Source organism: Seriola lalandi, unplaced genomic scaffold (genome assembly GCF_002814215.2).
Source record: "Seriola lalandi dorsalis isolate HSWRI2012SDOR001 ecotype SW California unplaced genomic scaffold, Sedor1 jcf7180002054357, whole genome shotgun sequence".
Lineage (NCBI taxonomy): Eukaryota > Metazoa > Chordata > Actinopteri > Carangiformes > Carangidae > Seriola > Seriola lalandi.
In genome coordinates, this window is record NW_019524910.1 from 589,569 (window position 1) to 612,067 (window position 22,499).

Sequence of the window (22,499 nt, forward strand, 5' to 3'; positions counted from 1 at the left end):
AGTGTGTGTGTGTGTGTGTGTGTGTGTGTGTGTGTGTGTGTGTGTGTGTGTGTGTGTGTGTGTAAAATTGTGAAGGGCAAATAGTTTCCATGGAGACAAAATACTGGAAAATATGAAGAGCGAGAAGGCCAGAAGTCTGTTTATTTAAAATAAAATGCAGCACTGTTGTCAGAATGCTCTTTGCAAAACTAAGGGGCTTTACGTATTTATCTGGTCCTGGGAAAGAACAAAGAATAATACAAAAGTAATAACATAAATAAAATTTATAATCATTGTAAAATCGTCATCTCAAACTAGTTGTGGTCGCTGTTGAGTAATTCAGTATTTTTATTGCATGTCGGTATTGTCATGTAACTGCTGCAATTGTACCTTTGTGCTCAGGTGTTTAAAAGCACCTCAGGAGAGAAACTCACAGAGATCCAGGCCCACGACGATGAGGTTCTCTGCTGTGCCTTCTCCCCCGATGACCGTCTCCTAGCAACCTGCTCTAGTGACAGGAAAGTAAAGGTAAGCTGATAACGGTCCAATTGTCCATTATAATCAACTTGATTACAACAACAAACTGGCAAATAAAATGCATACTAATGTTATAATGAAATAAAAAAAGGAATTTTTCTGTTGTTTTGTCCTAAAATTCTTGAAACTGTGTCTCAAAGGTGTGGAATGTGGAGCGCGCCATGCTGCTGCGGGTGTTTGCCGAGGAGCATGAAGAGCAGGTCAACCACTGTCAGTTTACAAACACAAGACGAAAAGTCCTCCTGGCCACCTGCTCCAACGACAAGGTCATGAATGTCAAGGTGTGTGAATCTGAGTTACATACATACATTCCTGACGTTCTTGTGACTTATTTAAATGTATATTATTACCTTATTATTACCTTCCCTCCTTGTGTAGTCTGCCTCCCTCTTTTTATGTATTTTTTTCCATTCTCTCTCTTTCTCTTTGTATTTCTCTGTTTCTGTAGGTGTGGAACCTCAACAAGCCAACCTGCCAGAACACCATGTTTGGCCACTTTGAGCCAGTCAACCATTGTTGTTTCTCCCCTGATGACACATATGTGTCCACTTCCTCCAACGATGGCACTGTTAAGGTGAGAGTCATTAAACTAGATACTTGTAAAGCTGCGTTTTTCTAAGGCAGTGTCCTTTAAACTGCTCACTATTTATAAGAGTTTGATGCACTGTGCCACATTTATTGTTATTTGTATTTAAATTTTGTGAAATTTGTGAAAAACATATGCCATGAAGCTACAGCACTTTTAGGTCTTATTCTGTGCTGACATGCTCAAACCTCTTTTTGTTGTTGTGCGTTTGCAGCTGTTTCAGGCGTCGTCTGGCAATGAGTGGAAGACAATCAATGTGAGCAGCATGTTCACAGAGAGCGATGAAGAGGTTTTCGTCAAGTGCAGCACCTGGACTGCTGACGGCAAACACATTATATGTGCTGCCAGGAACGCTGTTTTGGTGAGCGTTTACGAACGTGAACGTTTTGTTTGAAAGCGTATATTCATGTTTTAATGAGAAGGGGCGCGTGATATTGTTTGCTGTAGTGTGTTGTTCTGTGCACGGTGATGACAGATGTGGATCTGTCTTGTCGTACACATCTCAGCTGTACAGATCAAAATCTGGTACCACATGGTTCATTTTCATCCTCCCTGTCCTCGTTGTCAGTGCGCCATTTCATTGAAGGACACAGGAACGACAAGCTGTTTGTCAGTTTGTCTTCTAGAAAGTCTAAAGAGTGTGTGTCCTGGTTGTAAATGTGAGCACCCCCTCCTCTCCTGAGCTCTCCAAAATCAGTCAGTCTTGTCCTGTAATCAGTCTGTCTGTGTCCTCTACGTCTTCATTTGTTCACTTTCTGGCAAACAACCCAAACACTGCAGGGAAGTCTGAGCTTGTTTCTCTGGCTTTAAGGACAGGAAAAGAGACTTTAATGATGCAAGTTTGCTGCAGGTTTTAATGCTCAGGCACAAGATGATACATTTCTTCATATTCCAATACATAAAGAATTTATGTGGATATCTTGTAGAGCCTACCAACACATTTATATACTAGATATTATCTACTGATCTTATCTTATTACAGACATATTGGTATCAGAATATATCAATTGTAGGACAAATTTGCCAAAGATATGTTCGAGGTAATTTAGATGCACTGTCTCTGTTACATAGTTTTTCCACCAGAGAACAGTGACAAGTTGAATGTCCCATTCAGTACATATGTTGGTCACAACTGAATAACCAAATTCAAGGTGTCTTTATTGAAAAGGTATTTTGGTGTTATATTGGTTAACAAACAAATATTTTGGTGTCAATAATAATACAATTAATATAAAATAACATATAGCATATCTTTTTATTATATTAAAAGGTGGGTGAATACAAATTAACTGTCTGAAATAACAGATCTTCAGTTATTGTTAGCAGTGTTGGGATTGTACAGAAGTTTTTTATTTAAAAGGATATTGTGTTGCATGTACAGTTCTGGCAGATTTCTAAATACATTATGACTTAGTACAAAGGCAGAGTACACACTGATTTGTTGTCTGTCTGTTTCTCAGGTGTTTGACGTGGAGACGTCGGACATGTTGTTGGAGATCAGAACGAATCGCCTGAGCACGGTGCAATATTGTCACGCCTGTCCTACCAGTAATCTGCTGGCCATTGCATTCTCTAACTACGCTGTGGAGGTATAACATATTCTCTGACACACACACACACAATCACACACAGTACATGCAGTGCAGACTGGATCTGTTGCTTTGACCCTTTAAGTCCGACATCAGACTAAGTGTCTGTGTGTCTGTGTGTCTGTGTGTCTGTGTGTCTGTGTGTCTGTGTGTCTGTGTGTCTGTGTGTCTGTGTGTCTGTGTGTCTGTGTGTGTGTGTGTGTGTCTTCTAGCTGTGGGACCTGGAGGCTAATAAAAAGATGGCTGATTGCAGTGGGCACCTAAGTTGGGTCCATCGTGTTCAGTTCTCTCCTGACGGCTCGCAGCTGCTCTCCTGCTCTGACGACCAGACTGTCAGGGTAAGACTGTGTGTGTGCCGTATATAGCGACATTAGTATGTAAACCTGCAAAGGTACCGTCATTATTCTTCTAATTACCTCTTGTGACAGTAAAATCAAAGTCTTGCTAACACTGAGGCTATACTGTAATTAAAGAACAAACAGCTACTGTATGATGTGTTATGAAAGAAAACTGAAAAACTTGAATTGACTTGCTTCAGGCTGTTTTTGCTGTAACTGTGGTTATATAAACATGAATAGTTAACTGATTTGTCCTGACTCATTGCTCCCTTGAACAAAGCAATATGTACCATAAACAGCCTGAAAACAAGGTCATTTACAATGGCAAAAACAATGAAACCATTTAGCCTGTTAAGATTATTTTATGGCCTTTACAGTTACTGTTTTTATATCAGGGTGGTAAATACACTGGCCTTAACAATGTAAATAAAAAGCTAGAGTAGTGAAACGCAATGTTGTTTTTTGCTCTTTCACTGGAAGTCCAAAGTAAATCTGACTCAAACTTAACATGTTTTGTGTTTCTTGTTTTGCAGTTATGGGAAACTAAGAAGGTTCACACGTCCTCAGCCGTCTGCCTGAAGAGAGACTCCGCCGTTCTCTTCACTGATGAAGAGATCATTGTATCTGCTGCAGACAACTGCAATAGACTGCAGGTGAGCCGCTGGGAAAATAGAGGGTTTGAATGAATAAGTAAAAGGCAGTTGGCTAGTTGAAACAGGAATGTGAAGCTGGGATGTTTCTTTGAGTGTTAGATCAAGTGCAGACAAGTATGACTGTACTATGCCCGCATCAGGTTGTCATATAAACAGAGCGTGTGTGCATGTGTGTGTGTCAGGTGCGTGATGGCAAGACGGGATCCGTGTTGTTCCAGTCAGAAGAGAAGTCTTCTAGGATTCGGTGTACCTGTATGTGCAGGCAGCCTCCTGCAGTGGCTCTGGGCCAAGAAGACGGCACTGTACAGGTAGAAAACACACGTTGAAGTATAATTTATATGTGTTTCCTCGTTTGTCGGTCTGTCTGTGACACGGCAGTAAACACATTATTTAAACATGTCAGGATTAGTCATTTAATGCATTAATCAAACAATAGAAGAGAAACTACTTTGATGATGGAAAAGGAAAAATGCTTCTCCAGCTTCTGAAAAATGAGAATTTAATTCTGTCTAATTGAGAATGTAATATCTTTTGGTTTTGGACTGTTGGTGAAAGAAAACAAACACTTCACATTGTTCTCAATGTCTCAATTATAAATTGTGACAGGCAATTAGGGCAGACTAAACAAACAATCAGAAAAATGAAATTAATCTTTAGTTGCAGCCCTAATTCATTCCACTGTCAAATATACTCACATTTTTTCAATAAGTGGGAGAATTATACAAGTCAGTCTGTCTTCACTGGGATTTATCTGTGTTAAGGAATAGTTTGACACTGAAATATGCTGGTTGCTTTCTTGTGTGAGTTAGATGAGAAGAGCGATACCACTTTCATATCTGTCCATTAAATATGAATCTGCCAGGAGACGATTTGCTTGGCATACATTTCCCTACCAGCACTTTTAAAGATACTAATTACATGTTATATATTGTTACTTAATCTGAACAAAAACTGAGAAAAATTAGAAAACTGAACCCGACAAGTTGTGGTTTCTTCCGGGGGTCTTTTTAATGAAATCAATATTATTCTGACCATGAATTCTCACATCTTTGCTGCAAATTTCCAGAAAATAAAAACTACAATATATCCTCATTCCTACCAGTGCACCCTGACACAACTATAAAATGAAATTCATAATCAAACAACTACATTTCTAAAATCTAAACAAGGCTGTAAAGTCTCACTTTGTTGTGTGTGTGTGTGTGTGTGTGTGTGTGTGTGTGAGAGTTTGGGGGTTTGTGTGCGTTTGTTTGTATGTGTGTGTGAGTAGCATGGACAGCAGGTGTGCGTTTACGTCTGTGTAAATCTCCAGTCCACGTTGCTGTAGGGCATGTCGAGTCATGGGATCTGACATTCACACTGTCACCCTGTTTTATCTGTCCTGTCAGCTGTACATCAGGTCAGCTCCACACACCTCTTTCATCTCGCCCTCTCTCTCTCTCTGTACACACTTCTCTTTTTGTATTCTCAACTCTATTCACTCCTGTTCTCTATTTTTATATTTCATGTCTCTGTCGCTTCTCTTTCTTTAATTCTCTCTTTTGTTTTGTTCGTCTTTCTTCCTCCTTTTGTTCTGTCTATCCCCCTGCTCTCCGTGTTCCACTGCTCTTTGTCTTGGTGATAAATTGTTGTTTGCAGGCAGAGAATATGGCCCTGATCTGTTTTGTGGCAGGTGTGTGTTTGTGAATGTATGTGTCTATTGCATGTAATGCACAATGGTAGAGGACATCCCTGAAAGTTCCCGTCCTAAATTAAAACAAAAACACTTACCCACTCGCAGTCCCCTGACACATCTGTACTGTGGCCAGGCCAGCAGAGAGCAACTCTAATTAATTAAAAGGGTCTGCAGTCTTAATGAATACAGGGTTAATGATTTTAATTACAACTCATCTCTGGCACATCATCTATCCCTCCTCTTGTCTCCTGGACCCATACATTTGAGAGGGAAGTGTTATTGCACACAAGGACTTAAAGGAGCACAGATGATTAGTGATCCGAGTTTTTAAACCTAGGAGTAAATGAAAAGCAACCTTTCATATTTGCAGTTGAGTTACACTCTTTTGTGCCAAAGTGCTGCAGCCGTGTTTTCTGTTCAGACAAATGAGGTGACCAGTGCAACAGAAATGTGTCTTTTCCTATTGATGATCAGTTACAGAAATCTGTGTTGAGACAACATTTGACAGCTTAGGCTTCTTTTTGTCGAATGAAAAAGGGGGATTTGTAGAAAAACATGTTTATATTTCTTAAAGTAAGGTACCAAAATTTATCCTGAACTCAGGTATTATATTATCATTAGTATCAGTCACATGATATCCAGTGATGTGTTAGGATTACCTTCTGACAATCAGATAAGATTACTGCTGACAATATGCAGTGTCTCAGTTTGTTTGTGAGAACATAGTAGATTTGTAAAAGAATCACCTGTGTCACAACGACTGGGAACAGCACTGCAGTTCATGCATGGTCGGATTATTTTGACTTGATGGTAAAGGTTTCTCCAACCACCGCCATTTTACTTTTGTTGCATTTTATTATTGTGATACCAAGATTGCAGAAATAGTTGTGCATTTATTGACATCCTTTTTGAGACATCTAAATTTGTAATTCTTGTAGTATATATATGTTGATCAGCCGAGAATTCCTTTCAGTCAGACTGCACACTGAACATTAAATTTGGTGCGTTTTACTTTATCGGTTACCTCTAACAACAGATTTAGACACACTTTACGTGGTTTTAGTCTCCTGAGCTGACACCAGAGGGAGCCGTGGTGCCAGCTGGAGGGGTTCCTGGTGCTGCTGATGCTGCAGTGCAAGGCATTCATTTACTCTTCACTCATCTGGTCTTATTTACAACCAGTTTACTGGAGGAAAAATTAGCAATAACTCGCCAGCTTCAGTGCAGGACTCACTCACAGCTCCTAGTGCCAGTCAGTCTGAAATACCAGCATTATTCTGCTGATGTGAACATTAATGTCTTTATGACAGATGTGCAGGAGAAAACAGAAAGTCACCGTGTGTTTCTTTATGATTGTGAAAGTATGCACTTGTGAGTGTGTGCATGTTTGTGTCCTGTGCCAGGCAGCAGGGCTGACAGCTAGTCAGATAGTGAGGACGGTTGGCTGCAGGATCCGACGACTGTTGACCTCCTACAGGGGGTTGGTTCTGGCTGTAGGGTTGAGCACAGGCTGCGTTCAGGTATGGCAGGGAAAGTGTAATATCTGGGTGCATGTGTTTGTGCTTCAGAGTGTTCAAGAATCACTAAGTGCTGTTTGTGTGTGTGTTATTTTGGCTGTGTAATTACTTAGGCGTTTTAAAACTAATTAAAGAATAGGCAGATTATTGTCATTGCTGTATGTGTCGTCTCATCATGCGGGACCGGCCTCAACACTGGCCATCTCATTCCTACACCACTTTTATCCATGTATTTTTCTTTACATTAGCCTGCTTTTAGATTTGTTTTTTGTTTTTTTTTCCTAATACCCTCAGGCATTTTCCTCACTGCACCATCCCAGAAATCCTTGAGCTGCGTGTATAAAGCTTGCCAAAGCGTTCTCTCGCTGGCTTTAAAACTTGCGGCTCAGTGCTTAGAGCTTGGCAAACATGGTTGGCGTGCCCCACGGCTTGTTCTGCTCAGACATTTCAACCCTGTCCTCTGAGATGTAAATATTTTAGCGCCTGGTAAAATCCCAAGCGTCACAGGCATGTCTTTTACATTTTCTAAACTACAGGTGCTTTTGCTGGCCGGAAGATAATGTTACATACTACATTTAGTTTTATTTGTTCCTCTGCAATTATGGTTTTTGTATGTTTTTCAGTCATTTATTGTTTATGAAGTTTGTAAAGTTGGAGACCCAACAGAAGTAAAGCTTTTTTTTTTTTTTTTAAATCACTGGATAAATCTGTCAGAAGGTCGAGACAGTTAATGAAGAACAGAGGCCACAGTAGATTTTATAATTGCAGCTGTAATCTACATTTTTCACCTCATAATACTTTAATTAGCCTTATTTGTCTTTGTCTTTGATAAGTAGAATGAGTTCTTTTTGGTGATAAAACAAACTTCTGTTATTCAACTCTGTATAAAAAAGCCCAGTGGCTACAAGAAAGCCACAAACAAATATAGATTATATTAGACTGTAATCAGTGCTATCATAGCATATATCATCAGTAAAGGTGTTTGTCCTAATGTAGTATTTTATTGATGTTGGTGATTAGTAAACGTATTAACAAGACTAACAGTCTACAGCTATGTTAACAACTCTTTGAGCTCATACTAACATCAGCATCAGAACAATGGCACTGAGAATGAAAATAGGAACATACTGATGAATAGCAAATATAATGTTGCTAAATTTCCCATCTGAGTTCAGTGTGTTAGCATGCAAACATTTGCTAATTAGAACTAACCATGCAGTACGCTGATGGGAGTATCATTACTTTAGCAGGTATTTGGTCATAAACTGAAGTATTAGACAAAATAACATTTTGGCACTAGATTAAAAGTTGAAAAATAACCAATTAGATATGAATGTCCAGAACCAAAGTTAATGGAAATTCATCCAACAGTTATAAAGACATTTCACTAGAGAGTGGCTCTAGAGGAAGTCTTCAAGTCATTAGGAGTCATCCTCTGGAGACCATGAATGACTGTTCAAAATTTGCATTGAATAGTTGTCAAGATTTTTCAGTCTGGACCAAAGTATTGGACCGACACACAGACTGTCATTGTCTTCTTTGCTGCCACTGGCTAGAAGCTCCCTGGAGTCCTCCCTGGAACCCCGTGTAGGACTTCCAGGACTGGAGGTCCCTGGACCGTAGCGTTATCCTTTGTGAGGGTGTCACAAAAACTTCCATCTCTCTCGAAACCAGCATTACATAGTCTGTGAAAGTTTCATCTCAAGGGCTTATTATAACAGGGTTTTATGCAGAAGCAGCAATCCCAAGTGAGAACATATGATGACATTTTTCTTTCTTCTTTGAGCTGGATCTTTTGAGCATCAAAGTTGTTTTGTTCTCTAACTCCCCCAGTAATGTCTGCAGGGCTGTCAGACCCCCGGCAGCCCTCTGCCGCCTTGACCGCACTGAACGGTCATGCTCAAAGCTCAGACTTTACCCCCAACTCCACTTTCTTTTTTGATGTGCTTATCACTATCAAGCCAGCAGCGGCACTTCACCTCTCTCCTCCTCTAGCACTCCCTCAAAATGTGACTTTTTGTTAGGATTTTTTAGGAGACTGTCTGAGACAGTTTTCCTCCCTGATTATATCTTGGCAAACTCAGCTATCATTTGAGGTTTGTATAGATGTTCTAGACACCGGGGGTGAACCTTATGTGACTCACAGTGGAGCTCTTTTTTTGACCTACCACTGGCTTTACTTTTCTTATAAGTGCACTCGAGACATAGCCCTCGCTGTTCATTTGTGGTGCTAATTTTCTTTGTTTCTTCTGTCCAGGTGTTGGAGGTGCCCTCTGGGAAGCTTCTGGCCACTCTGCTGGGACACACCAAGACGGTGCTGCACTGCCAGTTCAGCCAGAACGGCCAAACACTCATCACATCCTCCGAAGACACCACCATCAGGGTGTGCAGCTCCGCCCTTCTTCTGTTCATCCTTTCTGTGTCTTTCTGCTTGGTTTTCCTGTTTGTGCTTCACCCATTCATCACTTTCTACCTCATCCTCACCATCTTTTCTTGACTAATTCATGGCGCGTTCTTCCACCTCCTCCTCCTCCAACCTGCTTCCCATTTTTCTTCTCTGCTATCAATTATTCTTCTCCCCCATCCCCATCCCTCACCTTGAGTAAAACTGCCTGCTCTGCTAAATCGCTCATCCTTACAGTATTTCAGGTCTCAGTGGTGTTTTCACCTTCCTCTACCTGTTACACTCTACCAGCTTCTTTTTCTGCCTGTTCACCTTTCCATTCTTCATCCCCCTCTTTCTTCTCCTCTCCTTCCTCTTGCCTTCCCTTCCCTTTCGGCTGTGCCGCTCTCGATAGCTCTTTATCTCCCTCCTGCTCTTGTGTTGAGCGTGTGCAACTCTCTCTGTTTGTGTGCGAGTATGTGTGTGTATTTCAGGCCGTTACGCTCCGTCAACCCCAGCGTTCATGCTCTGTTGCTCATTTCCCCTTTCCTCTCCTCCCCTCTCATCTCCTCCTCCTCCTCCTTCTTGATCTTTTTCTTTTGCCGACAGCCCTGTCCACTGCAGCACTTCCTCCACTCTCCGACAGCGCAGCACCTTGTTCTGTATTCATGCTGCAGCTGCCTACACCATCACTTTTCTCGGACCGTCCGCTGCTTATTCAGAAGCTTTTGAAATGCATGCTGTTTGACATGTGCTTGCTAGGAGATGGAAGTGTGTATTTAGATGTTAATGCAGGTGCAGAGTGAATGTAAGGAAATCTAATGGCATTGATGTTCAATGGTGATGGATTGTAACCTTTGCACCCATGACAGATTCTATTCAGAAGAAGAAAAGGTGCAACGTTGTGCGCAAGGGCATGATAAGATGGTGTGGGTGATTCTTTCTGTCCTGCAGTGTTTGAGCTCAATTGAACTCCTCTCTCTACTCATTTCCCTGCCTGCACACTGGCATAAAACAGACAGATGCGCAGGTCCAGAGTTTAATTTCACAGATGAATATTAGCATAAACTCAGTACATCTAAGACACCAAGAAGATGGAGAAGCAAAAAACTGAAAAGAGCAACATGTAATACTGTGTTCTCCTGTACCATTAGCAGTGTCACTCACTCACTCACTCACTCAGAAGCTCACATAAGTATTACATACTGGATATGTGAGACTGCACTGCAGCATCCATTTCTCTCTGTCACGTGATTAGCTGATGCTACATGGCTACTACATTCTTGTACACAAGAAAAGGCCTGTTGTTTCTTTACTTGGTTGGTTTTTTTTTTATGTTTTGTTTCAATGAAAACCTTTGCTTGTTGTATCCACATGAGTTATATTTGGCACTTAAAGGAGAATTATGTCCATTCTAACTCACCTACTCACGTCTTAGAGATTTGAGAAACACGAACAAAACGCAGGTTGAAATTTGTGTTAGACAAATCTCTAGCAAATGCAAAGGTATCATCACACACAGTCAAAGTGAACATTATTATTTTCGTTCAACACCCCTGCTGAGAAACCAAACCTAATCATATATCTCCCCCTACAAAGTTGATTTTAAAAAGCCTTTGATCCTAAAATGAGAGATTCTTCAGCTTCTCAAACTTGATACACGAAAGAAATTTGTGATCCTCTATTACTGAATGAACAGAGAAGTCCACACTAGATTCTAAGCGCTGAACCCTCGCAGACTTTAGCTGATGTCACACACGTTATATGCAAGTGAATAAAAGAGGATGGAAGCACAGGCTCAAAATGCTGTATAAGGAACAGACAGCACAGATATTACATGTCATCTAAACAGATGGATTAGGATGCTACAAATTGTGGGTTATTTCCCCAAGACAGTCTGCATGTTTACTGCATGTTTATGGAAATAATGCAACGCACTTCTGGACTTATCTGGAACTCATGTCAAAGTTTATAATTCCATAAATGTGGATGCTGTGAAAAGCGTCAGTGGCTAAAAGATTCCTCGTTCCTCTGTGTCTCTCTCCTGCTCCCTGTAGGTGTGGAGGTGGCAGTCTGGGGAGGTTAGAGCGCTTCAAGGTCACAAAGAGCAGGTCAGATGCTTCTCCCTGCTCTCCAGCTCACCATCCGACACAAGACTCCTGTCCTGGTCCTTCGACGGGACTGTCAAGGTGAAGCTCAGACACATATCCACTGAAAACACAGTTGACAGTGGTGTGAAATTAAATATTGAATAATATCTCTCTTCATTTCCCTGCTCACCATAAGGTGTGGGATGCAGAAAGTGGAGAGAAGCTACAGGACATCGAGGCTCATCAGGGAGCCATTCTGTCCTGTCATGTCTCACCAGACGGATGCTTCTTCGCGACTACCTCTGCTGACAAGACTGCTAAGGTTCAACACACACACACACACACACACACACAAACACACACACACACACACACACACACACACACACACACTCACACTCAAAGTCATACTCATGGGATGAGACATATCTGTTTGAGCTGCCAGTAACAACTTGACCTATTACACATTGGCATCTTCCCTCTAACTTCCCTCCAAACTTATTACTTACAGCACATACACATGGATGCATTGCTGCGAGTGATATCTGAGGCTAAAAGTTTACCCACAAGGGAGGCGCAGTACCTCAGAGATTAGCGTGCAGCAGCTGGCCTCAGGCCTGGTGAGTTAGCCGCAGGTCAGCCTGTCCTACGCCCACATTTAGTCTGATTAAATGGCAGCCCATGGACCTGCTGAACCAACAGTCTGACAGGCAGGCTGACTCGCAGCCGACCCACCTCCCTGTCTGGATGTAGTTTTTGCCAGGCTGCCGTTTACCAACACCACTGCGCTTGACTTTGGCCTGACTTTGGCCTGACTTTCACTGACTCAGGAGTCCCGGGATGCGGTTTTCCGCAAGCAGCTCTTAAATCATTGCTTTTCCTACTCATCATCCACAGAAAAGTGAACCACGCCGCATGGTACAAGCTGAACTGCACTGAGACTGTATGCTCTTTGACACTGGCTTCTTTTCACTGTCATTCATTTTCTTGGATCATAAGTGATTGTGGGTTCAGTGTTGAATTTATACTTCCCCATCCAGTATTCAACCACCTATGACAACTGGTGTTTCTGAGTGTCCAGCATAAGAAACGATGCAAAGTCGCTCTCTCAGGCGTTTGTTAAAGCAGTTGATCTAGAGCCACTGCCACCAAGTTTCACACGGGAATCTGGATTTGGTCGATACTTACTGTAGAGAACAGCCACTGGGTCGCCAGCCAACATGGCTTCTGTCAGTGGAGGGTAGTGAGAGAGAATGTGTGTTTTATGGATTTGGCAAAGATGATAATTGAGGTGTGTGTGAGTGTTGTGAGGCTGGTTAGCAGCCAGTCACATAGTCCTTGCTCTCCAGACCGAGTAGGGGCTTTGGTAGCTCAAAACACACACAAACACCAAAGTCTCCGGTCTCCATTTATATAGAGGTCAAATGAAAGGCTCAGTCGTGAGTGTCTTTGTTGAGCACCACAGAAGCAGGGAGGGTATTCTATTCTGCTCATTCCTTTTCCTCTATCTCTCTCTGTCCTCTTTTTTTTCTCTCTTTTTCTTTCTTTTACTGCTGACCTTCAGATGAATGGGACTTTGTGTGCAGACATACTTAGCCGGCTGCCAAATGAAGTGTCTAATTATGAGCTGTGTTATTTTCTGTGCGGCACAGGATGCAACCGGGGTAAGGAAGAAACACAGAGGGAAAGACTAGGATGGGAAAAGAAAGGAAGGAAGAGAACAATGAACGAGAGCTAGAGATGGGAGGACAGGGAAAAAGGGAAAAAAGTTAGAGGAAGAAAACAGCAGAGTGAGAGAGCACTCATTAACAGTTTCATCATTTTTATGTTGTGCTGTAACAACATTAGCTCTGTATTTGTCCTCATACATCACAGTCTGTCCAAGGAGAGTTCATCCCATCTAGCTGCCCTGTGTTACAGAAACAGGTAGCTTAGTATTCTTCTGAATAGGTTTCTCTTGGGGTCAGTCACTCATTTCAGTTCTAATGTAGTGTAAAAATGAATTAAACATATCCAGTACATGCAGATTTTCTGCAATAACTGTGTCAGAATTTGTACATCATGCAAAATTATTGTACATTATTTATTTTATATTTTATTATTGTATATACTGATTCTTTCTGCTTTCCTGTCTTCTTTATGCATGACTTTGTGCTCTTAGTTGTGGCACTATGAGTCCTGGCAGTGCGTCCACACACTGAGCGGCCATCAAGATTGTGTCCGAAGCTGCCGATTCTCCTGGGACAGCCGACGCCTCGCAACCGGAGATGACAACGGAGAGATCAGGGTGTGTGTTCAAAGCAATTCAGCCATTTAACTTTACCTTTTTATTTCTTACTATTGGTTGCTGATCTAGGAATTTAAGCTCATTAGGCTTGTTTTACTGTTGGAAAGCACCCTCAGCAAAGCGCCTAAAAGCAAAGAGGTAGAATGGAGAGGGTTTTTAGGGAATTATGAGGAAAATGAGGCAGCAAAGAGAAGAATGGAGGGACTGATGGAGGTAATTTGAAATAAAGAAAAGAGGCTACAGATGAGAGGTGAGGAAAGACTTCTCACTGAGCCTCCTGCCTCAAGATACACACATCAACTACTCCAAATGATATTATGCTACTAGTATGAGAAGTGTGACAGTGCCTTAAACCATCTAATTTGTTGTGCAAAACACAAAAACGCAATTACAGCAGTCACCATTTATTCTGAGAGATCACCTCATAATTACATCTTATTGCTCATTTAGATAAAGTGCTTACTAATACATCATGATTGCTGCAGTGTACAGAGGAGGGGTGGAGATGAAAGGAAGGTGGTAGGGCTCCTTCTCAGGAGGGGGTGTGGGAGCTGGAGGAGGTACAGGTTATGTGACAAGTTGGGATGAAGGGAGCAGGAAGAGGAGGAGATTTCTGACAGTGGGAGGTGAAGGAGAGGACTCAGGCTGCCAAATTGGATCCCCAAGGCTTTGGAATAGGCACTGTTCATCTACAAACAGACAGACAGACAGACAGACAGACAGACACACACACACACACACACACACACACACACACACACACACACACAAAGTAAATGAAAAGTTAGACTGTGTGAGAGGTAGAGAGGGGGATGAGGAAAAGTCATTCAACGCCATTCAGCCTGAAGCATCACACGGTGGCGCAACATCAGTCCACAAAGGGTTAATGCCCTCTGGTGGCCTCTGAGCTGAACCTGCTCCATTATCCAGGAATGGCCCAATCCATCACATCCAATTACATAAACCACACTGAAATCTCACCCGTTTCTATGGAAACAAATCTGAGTCATTCAGCACAAAAGCATGCCAAGTGTTGAATATAGCTGTATGTGTGTGATGTGTCATTGTCAAGGCAGCATGGCATGTGAACAGTTGCATAACAGCTGCAATAGACATGATGTGCTGCACCAGTGTTGGCAGAGTCACAAACCATTGTTTCATTATATATGTGGTGCATTATGGGTAATTTTCTTGTGTAGATTAATTTCTCAATATCAGTTGTATTGAGTTTGAAGTTTCCTTCTTGACTTAAGAAATATAAGTTTCATGACAAAATATTATCACAAGCTCTTTGTGTCTTTCTGGAGCACATCTCATGAATTTCATAAACCAATGGCATTTGTTCAGTTGCCATGGAGACGGTTTAGTTGTTGTCACGTGACCTAAGTGTGGCATTCTAGTCACATCTGATACAAGAGACCATGTTTGAACAGAGACAAGATGTCACAATGTCCCCTTAAAATTTCATACTTGGTTCATGTGATAAAAATCACACTATCTCCATGGCAACCGAGCAAACTCCATCTGCTGATGTAGGCAACAAGATGTGGCTGAAAAATCAACCAAAGTATTCGACCTGGTGACAGGAATTTATTTTACACAAACTTATATTTGTCTGTCGACGGCACCAGCAGCCAAATCTGTAAATGCCAACACAGCTGGCATCTTTATTGTTTATCAGTGGCATTTACTTTATGGTTGGTTTTTAACGTTTGGCTGTCTATCACAGCTCTGGAGTGTCAGTGAAGGCTCTTTGCTGAAGATTTGTTCGCGAGACGGTAAAGACGGTATGGACTCACTCCACGGAGGCTGGGTGACTGACGTGCACTTCTCCCCAGACAACTCTCTTCTGGTTTCTACTGGCGGCTATATCAAGGTATGAGAACATATATGAATCACATGATTACCCAACGCCACAATGTGTTGGTTACGAGGGATTACAGCGAAGTAGACGACACAGTTTGATGTTATGTTCTTAAACTCATCTTTTTTATAAAGGTTTTACAGGGAAAATGTTTATTTTATAGGAGACATAGGGGTACTGATGGAAAACATGGGATGTTTTGGTTTTTATGGTATTCATTTAGACCTTCTTAGACATAAGGATGCACTATAGTATTTTTTTCAAAGGAAACAGAATAACATTGTTTTCTATTTACCTGGTTCTTATAATAAATGGCAGAACATACATTAAGTAATGAAGTTCCAGTCGTGATTTATTTACTCCGTAAGGGGCAGTAGAGTTTAAAAATTACTTATTAATATATAACTCTTTTATAATGCATTGCTTAATACATTACTATGAATTAGTACCAAAATGCAGTATGTACCACTCCTTGCCCATTCACCAACTCGAGTGCGCTTTAGCATAATTCCTTCCATACGTTTTACTGTTTTAAACAATGTATATACGTGTGTATGTGAGAGGGAGAGTTATTGATTGAGTGATGTTTGCGTCACAGTTGAAACAATACAAAAAAATCCCCCAACATGCACCAGTGTTACTGTCGCAGTGGTTCAGGTTTACATAAAAACGCTCAATACCCTGGAGAAAGATATCAATGCCTCCTTGTGACGTGACTGGAATTGTGTGTGTGTGTGTGTGTGTGTGTGTGTGTGTGTGTGTGTGTGTGTGTGTGTGTGTGTGTGTGTGTAACTCTCATTGCCTTTAGTTTTACAGGAGATGGGGTCACAGAGCGGGCAGTCTCAGCTTGGCTATGATTGGCTATTTGCTGGGCAATGATGTAATCCTCAAGAGAGAGCAGTTCTGATCGATGAGGCTATATTCTCAGATTACTCCTGATACTGTGTGTGGGGTTGTGCTGTGTGTGTGAATATGCGCATGTGCGCTTTTGTTTATACCTGCCTGTGTGGGTCGGCAGAGATGTTACTGTAGAAGGATCCTAATGTTGAGGCTTTTTATAGAGAGATGGACAAATACGCATCATATTCTCATCTACAGCAGATTTCTATTGACAAGATCATAAAGCCTGTAAATGAGCTCAAAGGGAATGAGACCCCCAATGTGCTTCTTTTACTCAATACCATTTCTTCTTTACAATAGAAGAAGGTGATGTTCTGAAGATGTTCAGAAAACTGCTGCCAGACCATTTTTTCCATAGAACATGCAGTGTAAAGGGCAGAGTTAAAGCACTCAGAAATGTGTTAAATAGAAAGACGAGGTGCTTGAAAGAACACCAGACACAGTAACAAGACATCATACGTGAGAATATAGACTTGAGGTTTGAATTCACTGCTTTACTAATAGAGAAGAGGGTATGGTTATACAGGAATCAATGTGAAGCAAACAAGCCAGTTATGAGGATGTAGATCATAGGGGCCATTTTTGGCTGTATTCCAGATTTTACATCATCTGGGCTTCATGATATGGCAAAAAAAATCAATATGTATAAAAATTATATAGCAATATTGAAGTCAATGTTTCTGCTGAGATCAATGATTCCCTGAGGCTTAAAGGAAAAGTTCTACATTTTTAGAAATACATGTATTTGTTTTCTTGCCTGGCCGCCATGTCTGAATACACCTAATTAACATGTTGTGTCTGATATGTTTAATCCATACCAGACTGTCAATAGACAAACAAATTTGATAAATAAATTTGATAAAAAATAAAACTTTGTCAGTACAAATTTTAGCTAACCCAGCCCTACCTCCCAACAATGTTGATGTGCTGTTCTCTACCACTTCTCACTATGAAGTTTTCAGCAATGTAGATATGTCCACAGTAAATAGATAAGAGTCGATTGTTGATTCTGGCGTAAAATTATAAATACCTTTTGTGATTCTTTGCAATTTGCTTCCATTTCTGTGCATTTTTTCAAAGTCTTTAAAATAGATTTGTATTTATTTTAGCCTTTAAACTATGCCCGAACTGGAAACCAATCTGTTAACAGCCTTTGAAGTCCTGTAATATAGTCTTCTATTTGTTTTTTAGTAAGCTTTCTATACACGCCTGCTCTGATTAAAGCACTTTGTAGAACTCATCAGCTTCATTTTCCATTACATTACAATGACAGTCATAATTACTGTGGGAATCAGCTTCCAGATTACTCCATTACTCCATTTCATATACCTTTTTTTTTTTTTTTTTTTCCTCACTGTCTTTCTCAGCAAAGCAATGTTGACTTGATGGATCAGCACGTGGATGTGAGGAGCAGTGATGGATTATTATGCCTGTCTTAAAGGATGAACCCCCCGAGTCGGGAGCTTTGATTGATTAATTGTACTCTGTGTTGGCCGGACAACTATGAGAGGCCAGCCTGTCTGTCATAGTAATTACCATGACAGAGTGTGTACCACTTATGACAGATAATATAGCCTGCAGAGTGAGGAAGCACGATAATAATCTAGCTGTCTATCTGTTTTAATGATTATTGCTAGGGCGTTTCTCCATGCTCGCCACTTTTACAATTACCAAATTTCTTGAAAATAAAACCTGGTATTTGTGCTCAGACACAGTCCTCTAACCAGACCTGTTAGAAAGTAGGTTGTGGTCTCTCATACCTCAGCTCTCCCATGTTTCTGAGCTTTAGATATGACAATGAAAAGGAAGTGGCATTTCCACATAAATATGAACCACGAACAGCAGCGTGGGAAAATAAATAATTTTCTGAAATCGAAAAAAAAAAAAAATTCATGGAACGTTGTAATTATTTTTCTGTCAGTCTTGGAAAAAGGCTTGGCAATCATCTGAACGTCCTCATGAGGGTATTTGGTTTGTATTTATCCTCAGCTGCTGTAAGGAGAGATTTCATTATGGAGGATCAGTGGGATTGTGTAAAATGTGCCTTTGAATCATAGATGTAGACTGACTGATATTGAAGTTTGGCTGGAATACCATAAAAGCTCTGAACAGTGGCTTTGCAGAGTGGTTCAAACTTTTTTTTTTAGAAAGAGGTTAAAAACCTATTTCCACCGCATAATTTGATAAAATAACAGGTCATGTTGAAAACGAAGATAAAAGATAAACATGAATATAGCAAGTTTATTATACGAACAATGCTCCTATCGTCTTCATATTCATGTCACGGCTACACCATACTTCACACAGACTAATTACTGAACAAAAACACTGATGTAACACATGGCCTGAGATAGTTGTGCTTCTGTTTCCAAGACATACAAAGTCTGGACACACTTGGGAGATGGGAAAGTGTGTCCAGACTTTTGACTGGTACTGTAAAAAAGAATATTTTCTCCCAACTTGCAGTAACTTCTACTAAGTTCTAGTTGTACCACACTGAAATTGACTGGGATTGACTGACGGAGACAAAGCTAGCAACTAGCTGTTGGAGACTGTGGGGCATTTAGCAGCTAAAGAATTTGATATTTCCCTCAGGAGTTGGACCCCCAATGGAAACTAACAACAAAAAACGAATACTGTTTTAAAATGTTAACTGTTCTAGAAATGGCTTTGTTTTTACGTGTGATATCTCATTGTTTAAAATAGCCGGAGAGTTACTGTGTTTAATATTTTCTAGTAATGTGTGATGCAGGATTCATGCCCAGCTTTATTAGACAGAGCAAATAAACAATAATCTGCAGCTCTAAGCTCCAGTAAATTGTTTTGCATGTGCAGGAGAACAAACAGAATTTGACGGCTGTCGCAAATCCGTTTTAGGGGCTATTTGTAAATACTGCAAGATAAGATTAATATGGATTATGTGTTAACATAAACACAGCCCCTTTAAGCAATATTTGTGTATTTACTACTATGATAATTTCATTGATCATAATCTTGATCCACTGAAACAAACGAAACAAAAACTAAAGTACTAAAAAATGTTAAGATTCTGCTCTGACTATCGTTTCTTTGACAAGGCTCCTGGAAGAGAGTTTCTGGAAAAAATAAATATAAATAAGCAGAACGGAGCAGAGAAGGCATGTTTTTCTTATCATGATGTGATTCACTGGAGAGTTTCCAGCTATCAGATCCTCTCTGAGCGCCGCTCTGAACATCACAAGCCCTTGTGCACAATGACTCAGTGTGTTGCTGTTGCTGCTAAACAGGATGATGTTGTTATTGGTCGGATAAGAGCAGGAGAAGTGACAGAGGGTGATGTCTCCCATGGTTCTCACTGAGTCGATCAGTTGATATGATGCAGCGTGAAGCTTGTAGCGTGAGGAGTCCTTATTGTTTGCCCATTTCTATTTGTCTCTTTGGCTCCCCGTGAAGAATGATGTGTTCTTGTTTCGTCCCAGTAGTTTTTTACACATCTCTGTCAGTACTTCTACCTTCATCATCTCTCAGGCTGCTTTTTTTTCTTTGTCTCTGCCTCTCTCTTTTCCTCCCCGTTTTATCACTCCCTCCCTCTCTGCATGGTCGGGTGGATGGTGTTAGTGTAATTAAAAGCAGCGGGCTATTGTGTGGGGGTATATATTCTTGTCCAATCCCCTGGTGTGTGTAGTTACCTGTGTAGAGCATTTAATTAAACATTTCTTACGCTCCTTATCACCGATGTTTCACTTTAGATAATAAAAACATAACGGAAGTGCTTGTATTGGTGCATTAGGTAAGCATACATGCTTGCGAGTAGATGTGTGTGTGTCTTTGTGTGTAGTATTTGTCAGGGTGTGATGAAGTGGTGCCGTCCAGCCCTCTGAAAGAGGCTGTTACATCCTACACTGATTCCCATCAGTCCTCCTTCCTTCTGCTCCGGGTCCTGCCAGGAAATGCTGTACCTGTCTCACACCTGGCCTTGACTCACACACAACACACAGGAACACACAAACACACTCATCAAATGCCAGTGAGTCGATCTGTCACAGTGCCATGATCCAAGAGGGAGGCGGCAGGTGTGAAAAGGCTCATCCTGACTGCAAGAACACACACACACATCCAGCAGCCCAGAATAATTCACACCAAGCCGTCATGAAAAAACAAAAGCACTGAAAGAAATTCCTCTCTATTAATACTGACACAGGTCTGTCTTTATGAACAGTTTCTCACATTCAAAAGCATCTTTACTGACTGAACAGAGGCATGAGAGACTCGTCCTTATGTAACCGTAATCAATATCTCCTAGGTCTGTTTTACTAAGCCAGCTGTCAAAAGCCAGACTGAGGTGCCATCTCACCAGCAGGGATGGCAGATCTGTTCTGATCTGTTAATCCTCCTTTTTCAGTGGGATCAGACTCACCGATGCACCCATCATATTGCTGGTCATTACCAGTGAGTTACTACAAATTAAAGATTGAGGAGAGGAATCCTTTAAAGAGTGAGAGAAAATAACACTACTAAATACAGACCACCGATTTGATTAGTTAACCCCACTTTCCTGCTCAGTAGCGAGAGTGCTTGTAATGGGCAGCTCTCAGGTGTAAATTTGGATTTGGTTGAGTTGAATTGGAGCGTCAACCTCTTTCAGATCTGTAGTACTATTACACACATGAATACTGTGGCTAATTTAATTGTGCCTGGTATGAAAATGCAGTATGGTTGCAAGTTGTGCTGTTTATTTTAGTCAACTGCAGCAAAAAATTGTGTCATACCACTGGAATGAGCATCCCAAGGGTCATATGGTAGAGAAAATATATATTTACTCTTGTGGAAATATGCGGCAACTGATTTCCACATCACTGCTTTATGCCATGGTGTGACCCCCAGGGGGAGCGTCGTACTTCATTTCAAAGCGTTAAAACACAAACATCGTGTCAAATGTGTTGCTTTCTTTCCAGTCTGCTCTATTTGTATTGTCAGTCGGGACCTGAACGACCCGCCAAGCTATGACAAGCCGATCGTCTTCTCAACAGTACAATGCACACAGCCTCCATCCAGAAGACATAAAAGTTACCCGACTGAGATAACTGCAGTTCTCTGAGTATGTAAGTCTGTATTTATAGTGCACTTTTTTAAACCGGGTGCAAAAGAGAAAACATACAAGAGAGGGCGCACGCACGATACAAAATGAACTACAAATTTGATTATGCATTGCTGTTGCTGTTAGAGTTACAGCCATCAGCAGTTGATCAGTGTAAAGGCTCGATCACAGAACCATTTAAAACAGGAAATGAAGCATAAAGCCGAAGGATGTCATACAGCATATAGACACAATAGAGAAAACCAATTCGAAGCCTGAGACATTCGGTAACCGAGGGGAGATATGACAACTCTTAATTGGCAAATGGCAGTAGCACTCACACTAATTTACACACCCACAGGTTCACACACTGACATTTTGTAGTACCCACACAAACACATATTCTCTTCCGCGCAGTGCATCCCCAGACGGATGGGAGTGTTTCAGATGACAGTTCTCCCCTGCCACCAGTGTTGTCAGACATCACTTATCAGCCGAGCCTGTGATGGAGGAGAAAGAGAGAAACACAATTTCACCTTATCTCACCTTCTTACACTCCCCTCGCTTTCATTCCCCGATCCTGTGCCTCTGAGTTCCCACCAGACCTCCCTTTCCTGGGTTTTCCTCCACGGTTAACTCTCTGTTTCACACCTTCATTTGTTTTCTTTTTCCTTCTGCTGTCATTTTCTTCACCTGTCCACTTTGGTGACTTTATGTTTAAAGCCTTCCTCCCTCGCTGGAAGCTAATACTCGCAAGCTTTTCCCATTTTCACACTGGCAACCCTGTGCTCTGTGCTTCTTCATGTGATGCTGTGTGCTGGGATTTTTTTTTTCTTGTAATGATGTTTACTTTGTACAGTAGATCAGACTCTAACTCTCTCAGATCACTTGAGATTGCTTTCACCCATCAGTCAGTCTGCCTCCCTCCTGCTTTCTCAGCCTGAGCCATCATTGTAAAGCGTATCCTAACAAGGCCTCGGCGGCCAATGAACTAGTAGAGCCAGTCATCACTCGAAGCAAGACTCAAAGTGAAGCCTGACGTGAT

The 22,499-nt window shown here is 41.3% G+C and overlaps 1 protein-coding gene across 2 annotated transcripts in view; it reads left to right on the forward strand.

The window, feature by feature from the left end:
- The window catches only part of apaf1 (apoptotic peptidase activating factor 1), a 42,259-nt gene that overhangs the window by 7,211 nt on the left and 12,549 nt on the right, over nt 1-22,499 (forward strand). For both annotated transcript variants that reach the window (XM_087174489.1, XM_023408234.2), the window contains exons 14-26: nt 382-507; nt 657-797; nt 965-1,090; nt 1,317-1,463; nt 2,563-2,691; nt 2,904-3,029; nt 3,563-3,682; nt 3,865-3,990; nt 9,132-9,257; nt 11,315-11,446; nt 11,544-11,669; nt 13,509-13,634; nt 15,364-15,510. In XM_087174489.1, coding sequence (XP_087030615.1) covers nt 382-507; nt 657-797; nt 965-1,090; nt 1,317-1,463; nt 2,563-2,691; nt 2,904-3,029; nt 3,563-3,682; nt 3,865-3,990; nt 9,132-9,257; nt 11,315-11,446; nt 11,544-11,669; nt 13,509-13,634; nt 15,364-15,510 — 1,698 coding nt within the window. The remainder of the gene's footprint in view (nt 1-381; nt 508-656; nt 798-964; nt 1,091-1,316; nt 1,464-2,562; nt 2,692-2,903; nt 3,030-3,562; nt 3,683-3,864; nt 3,991-9,131; nt 9,258-11,314; nt 11,447-11,543; nt 11,670-13,508; nt 13,635-15,363; nt 15,511-22,499) is intronic.